The 7979-nt window shown below is 36.3% G+C and overlaps 1 protein-coding gene across 1 annotated transcript in view; it reads left to right on the plus strand.

Annotated features, from left to right (window-relative positions):
* Positions 1-7979, plus strand: part of LOC114913797 (probable LRR receptor-like serine/threonine-protein kinase At1g05700) — a 45270-nt gene that overhangs the window by 36869 nt on the left and 422 nt on the right. Inside the window, 6 exon segments of the mRNA XM_073252815.1 lie at positions 4722-5017; positions 5120-5246; positions 6432-6500; positions 6596-6788; positions 7616-7887; positions 7890-7978. Of these exon segments, the coding sequence (XP_073108916.1) occupies positions 4722-5017; positions 5120-5246; positions 6432-6500; positions 6596-6788; positions 7616-7887; positions 7890-7978 (1046 nt within the window).

A 7979-nucleotide genomic window follows, 5' to 3' on the forward strand; every position in this document is an offset into this window, starting at 1 on the left:
AGCTATTTTTTAATACATAAAAGAAATGGATAAATTATTTACCTATCTAAATATTGTCTGAGAAATACTTATCCAAAAAAATATATTTTTTTAGATAAATTTTTTACCCTCAAAATAGAAGGGATCCACCTATTATGGCTAAATTGAGGCCTTTTTTTATCTCTTCTAAGTGAGATGCCTCTGTCCAAACTCTAAGCAATCGATCCCTATGAATCTTTGTTGTGACCATGCTCCTATTCTTCTTCCTGTCAACTCCTTCATAAAATAAATGGTCCATTCAAACTGGAAAGATCATGGCTACTTCATGGTTCCATCAATGCAGTTCTGGCAAATGCTTGGTATTCCATCCTTCCAACCAATGATGCTACGGCCACCCTTGTGCTCAAGTTGAGGAAGATCAGGGCAGCACCTAAATCTTGGTGTGCCAAAATTATGATAGCTAAAAGGGCCAAAAAAAAAAAGAAAATTAATCTTCTAATTAGTAAAATCGTCACATTAGACTGTAAGGAAGAAACCTGCCCTATATCTGATTTGAAGCTGCAAAATATAACCGCTTTTAGAAAAGAGCTGCTTCTTTTCTATAAAAATGAAGAGATTTACTAAAAGCAGGGTGCCAAGGTTAAATGGCTTAAGGTGATCGATAATAATACTACTTATTTTCATAAGTTGATAATTTTCAGCAAAAAATCAACTGAATTTCTCACCTCTCAAGGAACAAGCAATCCTTTGAGGTTGCTCAGGATATTTTGAACTTCACCTCTTTTTTCTTAAGAATCTTCTAAAATTCTACCGATGTCCCTACCAATCTCGATTGAGATCAGCTTTTCCATCCCTTACCTTAAATCTTGAGGCTTTGGCTACCCCTTTTGCTGCTGAAGAAGTTAAAGAAGCCATCATCAGTTTTAATGGCCTAGATGAGTTCTCTTTCTATTTTTATTAGTATTTGTCAGATCTTATCAATAATCACATTATGGCCCTCTTCAATTAGATTCACAAAGATAAATTAAGCCTCTCTCATCTCAACTATTCATATTTTACTCTCATCCATAAAAAAGAGGCTGTAAACACTCCTTCGGATTTTAATCCAATTAGGTTGATTAATGGTTGCATCAAAATTATTTCCCAAGTCCTAGCTACCCACCTTTATCCATTCCTACATCTCTTGGTTGATCACCCTCAAGCTGCCTATGTCGAAGGTTTCTTAGTCATGGATAATATCATCTGTGATAATAAAGTTCTCTGCTTTGCCAGCAAAGAGCTTTGGAAAGTATCATTTGTAAGGTAGACTTTTCTAAGACCTTCAACAAGATCAATTTTGATTTCCTTTTGCGATTGCTTGCTCATAAAGGTTTCCCTCTTAAATGGATTCAATGAATCAAAAATGTTCTTTCTTCTTCTAAAGTGGTGGTTAATACGAATGGCAATATTAGGAATTAGATTATATGCAACAGGGGTGTGAGACAAGGTGATCCCTTATCATCTTTTCTTTTTATTATTGTTACTAATGCTTTTGGCAAACTTATCGATAAGGCAGCCCACTGCAATCTGTTTGAAGGGCTAAGTACATCCTTTTGTTTCAATGGAATTAATTTCTACATTTTGTGGATAATACTTTGATATTTGCCATAGTTAGGAAGGACCATTTGGCTACTCTTAAGTTCATTCGTTATAGCTTTGAATTGGTCCCTGGTTTATCAATCAATTTCCAAAAATGCTCAATCTTCCCTATCAATCCAAATGTGGTCTTTTCTGAGGATTAGTTAGCCTTTCTGAACTGCAAGTTTTCTCCCCTCCCTCTTAAGTACGAAGGCCTTCCCTTAAAGTTCGAAAATCTTTCTAAATCAGTTTCATTACCTTTGATCCAAAAAATTGAGTCAAACTTAAGGCATGAAAAGGAAAATTCCTTTCTTTTGGAGGAAGACTTATTCTTATCAACAATGTTCTTTCAGCCTTGCCTATTTATTATATGTCTTTCTTTAAATTGTCAGCATGGGTCATAAAGAAAAAGATAGACTGGTTAAGAAGAGCTTTTCTATGAAAGGGCATGAATCATGTTAATGGGCTTTCTTGCAAAGTGTATTGAAATAAGGTTTGCATTACCAAAGATGGAGGAGGGATTAGAATTAGAGATCTTAATAATTTTAACATTGCTTTTCTTTTCAAATGGATTTTAAATTTTTTTTAAAAGGGAGCCCCACCTCTTAGAGGACTTTCACTATTGGTATGCACTCTAAAAAAAAAAATTAAATTAAATTCTCAGCTTCTTCAAAACAAAATAGGAATTGGTATCCCATGTGGAGGGATATTGTTAATTCTCTCTCCTCTTTGGAATAGGACTCAATTTATCATGAGTAAAGGTACCTCTATTCTCTTTTGGAAAGATGTATGGTTAATCATTGTCCCTCTCAAAACACTACTTTCAAATTTTTATCTTTCATGCTGATGGTGAGTCAATTTTTCAATTCACAAAGTCACTTGTGGAACCTCAAATGTAGCTCAATTCTATCCTTACAGGCACAAGCTGAATGGCATCAGCTACACTCTCTCCTTAGGACTCGTTTGGTTCGCGAAAAATGGAGGGGAGAAGTGGTAGTTCTTGAAAAGTGGAAATGAGTCCTCTTATTTGATTGGAGTTTTAAGAGGAGAGAATGAAAAAAGCTCTTTCCATAGAAAGACACTTCTCACATTTTATGAAAAGTAGAAACCTAAGAAAGAGATGAGTTTTGGGACTTCCCATGGGATAGAAATCGATGACCTTTATTTCTTTCCAAAAATATCCCTTTAAGATTGTAAATCAAAAACAATGATGATGATGCTTTTGTAAATATCTATTTAAGGTATAATAGGTATTTTATACAATTTTCTAAAGAAAATGGACACTCAACTAAATATAAGCTACTTTGCAATAAGCCACTTCCCATGGTCAACCAAATATACTAAAATTATATTTCTATAAACTAAGTAACTTTCTAAAAAGTTTTCTTTCTATGAATCAAACAAGTCCTTAATGATTTCCATATCAATTCCAAACTTGATAATCTTATCTTCAAGATAAATAGCTCTAGAAACTTCTCTACCGCTTCTTTGTGTAGGTTCATTAATGCTAGAAGAGTTTAAGGGGTGTTGGCCATGTCCTTATGGAAAAAAACTTCATTGTAACAGTAATACCATGTCAAATTTATAACCCAATGAGAACACTTATATTTCACCGATTGCCATGTATTTCATCGATTCCCGTGATGGCACCCCACACTGGCCCACCAATTCTCGACTTTCGATTGGATTATTATAAGTTTGACATGGTATCATTGTTGCAACGAATATCTTGTCATCCCTATGGTTCCTTTATATTTCATCTAAGATCAAATGCTTCATGCATGTGTCTCACTGCTCTCAACAAACTAAATACCAGTGAGATCTGTCTTAAAAAGATGTAGAAGATACTTTGGGGGTTGTTTGTTTTGTGATGATCTGACTTAAACTCTGGAACCATATTTTCTTTACTTGCTCCATCTCTCCTATATGGGACTGTTTGTGGTCTATGTGGGGAATCTTAGCTCCTCCTGGTAACCCACACCCCTTCCCATCAAGTGAATTCCCTCGCATTCTCAAAGGGGTCTGCATAAATCCCTGTTAATGCTAATTGCAGCGATCCTTTGGAGCATTTAGACTGAAAGGAACTCCAGTACTATCTTCCTTCATAAGTCTCAGCCTGCATCTACCATTACTTTTAGAGGTATCTCTATGTTTAGTGATTGGTCTCAGCATTGCTCTTTTAAAGATCTATTTGGTTTTGGAAGATTTTGAGCAGAATCAGATGCATTCTATCTTGTTATAGGTCTTTGGATGGGTAACAATAGGTTTGTTATCTATTGCTTTAGAGTGTCAGTCCTTTCTCTTTGGAGCTCTATTGCAACCCTTGATCTTGTTCTTACACTTGACACTGTTACCTCTGAAATCTCTCAGTTCTTCAATGCCACACTTGAACTTGCTCTGAAAATGATGAGGCTTGTGCCTAAGATGATTCCAAATGATAGCATGGAAGACAAGCCTTCAAACCATTCTGACCTAGAGTACTACTTTCATGTTCAGCCACTTTTCTTCTGCATTAGATCAGCTTTTTCTTGTTCTTCATTCTCTAATAACATTATGGTTCATGGAGGTCCGTACCTTTATGCTCTATCTCTCCTTTTTCCTAAGTGGATGCATATTCTTGATGTGGTTAATCAGAGACGTCAACTGGCTGGTTTCCGATGAGATTGTTCTTTAAGGTGTTGCCCATTGAGGGTTCAGATAGTTGGGTCCCCTTTCCTTCTATTTTCTTCTTTGATTTTGTATTTCTACCATCTTATCTCAATCTGCTTGTAAATTACTTTTCACTTGACAAAAGCTGGGTGGCCATTCTAGTCTCCCTTATTATGATCAAAACCAAAAAAAAAAAATGAAAATTGGTGTAGGAACTTGACAATGATTTTTCCTTTTTCCAAGAAATCCAAAAAATAGCATGTGTCTTGCAATCTCTTTATAATACTGTTTCTAAGAGTAGAGGCCATTCAAATAAATAATCTTCTTTTAAGCATGTATGTCTGCATGAGGCCATCACATTTCATTAAGTGATATTAAAATGAGAAGGCAAGAAAAGGCTAGAGGCATAGCATAACAAAAACATGCATGCAAAGCATTGCGCAACTCACAGACTACTTTAATTACATGTTGCTTAGCACCACTGTCCTTGCAAGCACAACCAGAAAAAGCAACATCCATCGAAGACCAACCCGTTCCACCAGAGAACCATGGCTTCACATACCTAGAGTTGAAGACCATCACCAATAACTTTGAGCGGGTCCTCGGCAAAGGTGGCTTCGGGACTGTTTACTACGGCCGCTTGCAGGACGGCATCGAAGTCGCAGTGAAGCTGCGGGCTCGAACATCGGCACAAGAGAGTATGTTCAATGAGTCTCAAACTGAGGAAATTAGTGATTCCAAGGCGCAAAGAATCAAGGAGTTCCAGGCCGAGGTATGTTCTTCTTAACTATTTTAATACTAGGATGCCACAGTCGTTCTAACTTGAGATTCTAATAGGTTGTGAATGAAACATCCTGATTACTTCTGGCTGCAGGCCTTGCTCTTATCAAGGGTTCATCACAGAAATTTGGTGTCTTTGATTGGTTACTGCAAGGATAATAATTGCCTCGGACTTGTGTATGAGTTTGTGGCCCAAGGAAGTCTCAAAGACCATCTTACAGGTACGGAGGTGCACTTTCCAATATATGGTGTTAAGTAGTAGCAATTAATCTTTCTGAAAAAATGGTGAGAAATATATATGAGGAATGTCATGTATATTTGGGTTCAAATCCAAAACGTACATACCAACTGCAAGGAGGAGGTGCCAACCAACTGAAGCAACTTCCACAGCATCATTTTCATATAATTTATTAGCAGAATGTTTCAATCCCAACTACTAATTTAAAAAGGTAAACCAGTGGAAAAATCTTTTAGGTGGTACCTGGCTGATAGCATAATACGGTATCATGCTGTTTCGGCATGTATCGATAAAGAAAACTCAGTCTTATCAAGAAAAAGAAGAAAAACTGGAGAGAGATAAGAGAGAGAGGGGAAAAGAGAGGTAGAGAAAAAAAAGAAAAGAGAGAGGGAGCGAGGGAGAACAGATGAAATGAAGTCAACAGATGCTTAAAATGAAGTCAACAGATGCTGTCAACTCCATCTTAAACATCAAAAATAAAAAAGGGGTAATGTTCAAGTTTACATTTGGTGCAAATGTTATAGGTTACATATTTTTTGAATTATATGATACGGTTCCTCATCAATAATATGAGTTGTTGGATGCAATCTATTATCTCTATGCTACTTACATTACAAAATCATGTGGCTTGCAAATCCAAGAGTTACATCAAGTCATCAAAATTTGGATATTTTAAATAAAACAAAATATTAATGCATGTATTTATCACTTGATACATAAATTAGAGGTTTTCAAGTTATATTATTTTTAGTGTGTAAGTAGTTTAAAACAATAAATCATATCTAATAATTCATATCATCAATATCTGACTTCCATCATTAAGTCAAAAAAGGTGTAAATTTATAACATTTACAGTAGCTATAATATGATCCTTTTCTACACAAATATATATATGTATATATGTATGTATATATTTATTTATATGGCTTCTATGAACAATTAAAATTAATGTATTTCATTACAAGAGGTATAAAACTATTAAGTCATATTATCTTGCCTCTTGTTTTTCCCCCTCTTTTATCTTTCTTCATGTAACTGAGTATTTGTAGTTAATAGTCCATTACTGTAATTGCACATGTTCAAGCCTCCACTTATATATATATATACACACACACACACACACACATACATATATACATACATACTTGTCTAATACTATCTCTTACAGATAAAGATGGTAATGGCAGAATCCTAAATTGGAGAGAGCGGCTTCGGATTGTAATTGATGCCGCACTAGGTCTAGCATAATTTTACACTATTTGTTCCTTCACAACTATATATTTTTATTATAGGAATCTTTATCATTTTGCTAAAGATTAATTTGGTGAACAGGGCTGGAGTATCTACATAAAGGATGTACCCCACCTATTATCCATAGAGATGTGAAGAGCAGCAACATCCTCTTATCACAAAACTTGGTGGCCAAGATAGCAGATTTTGGATTGTCAAAGGCTTTTCTTACTGATGATCACACTCATGTGTCTACCGAGATTATCGGGGGCACTCCAGGATACATAGATCCTGAGTATGATTCAATAACTAGCCACAGTCGATTTTCACAAAAATAGGATCCTCTTTGGTTCAACTTTTGCACCATAAATTATAAGATGCAGTAGCATCATGGATAGCTATCATATCATCTATTTCGGAGATGGATGGTTCTTCTCTATCACCATGATGCACAGTGTATCACACTAACTATATCTCATCGTATTCTATAAATGAATGAGAGCTACCTATCTCCGAAATAGATGACATAGCAATTATTTGAGATTGTACCACACTCCACATGCAAAACTTATACCATGAAAGATCCTAACACATTTGCACATTTCCTTACTTTTGCTCGTGGCACCACTTTTTCATAGTAAACAAGGTAAAACTTGTAAGCCATGTAAAATTATCTAGGATCCTTTATAGGGCATGTAAAATTACCTAGGATCCTTTGCAGTGCACTGTTTTCACCATAGAATGCTATGTAGCACTCAATAGCTGCCATGAATAGATGGATGGCCATCAAACAGATGCGCTATGTATAACACATAAGTCCATCTTATTTAACGGCTATCCATCTATTGATGGTGGCTATCAAATGCTGCATAGTATTTTGTGGTGCAAAATGTGCATTTGTGCTCTTGTAAAATGAGGACCAGTATTCTCTAGCCTTTTTGCAGGGAACACGAAGCTGATGCATTGATTTGATGCATCTCAGTTGAAGTGCCTACTAGAAGGCCGGTTGGGCCTTGGTGCCTGAGATTAAAAAAGCCATATCCTGTTTAACATGCAACATTTATGAGTTAACTAATGTTAGATTTATTTGAGATTATGGAAACTAATACCATTGTTATGTAGGTACCATGATACCTTCCAGCTGAACGAAAAGAGCGATGTATACAGCTTCGGGGTTGTTCTCTTGGAGCTGATAACAGGCCTACCGGCTGTGCTTAAAAACCCTGACAGGGGTCACATAGTCCAATGGGTGCGGCAGCGGATCGCCAGAGGAGAAATCACTGATGTTGTTGATGCAGGGCTGAGAGGAGAGTACGACACCAACTCTGTTTGGAAGGTGACAGATACAGCAATGAAGTGCACCATGCCAACAGCTAGTCAGAGGCCAACGATGACCAAGTGGTGATACAGTTGAAGGAGAGCTTGCAACTTGTGGTCGGCCATGAAAGAGCTCAAAATATCTACGTAGAATCCCTGGAGCTGGATC

Source organism: Elaeis guineensis, chromosome 1 (genome assembly GCF_000442705.2).
Source record: "Elaeis guineensis isolate ETL-2024a chromosome 1, EG11, whole genome shotgun sequence".
Taxonomy (NCBI): Eukaryota; Viridiplantae; Streptophyta; class Magnoliopsida; order Arecales; family Arecaceae; genus Elaeis; species Elaeis guineensis.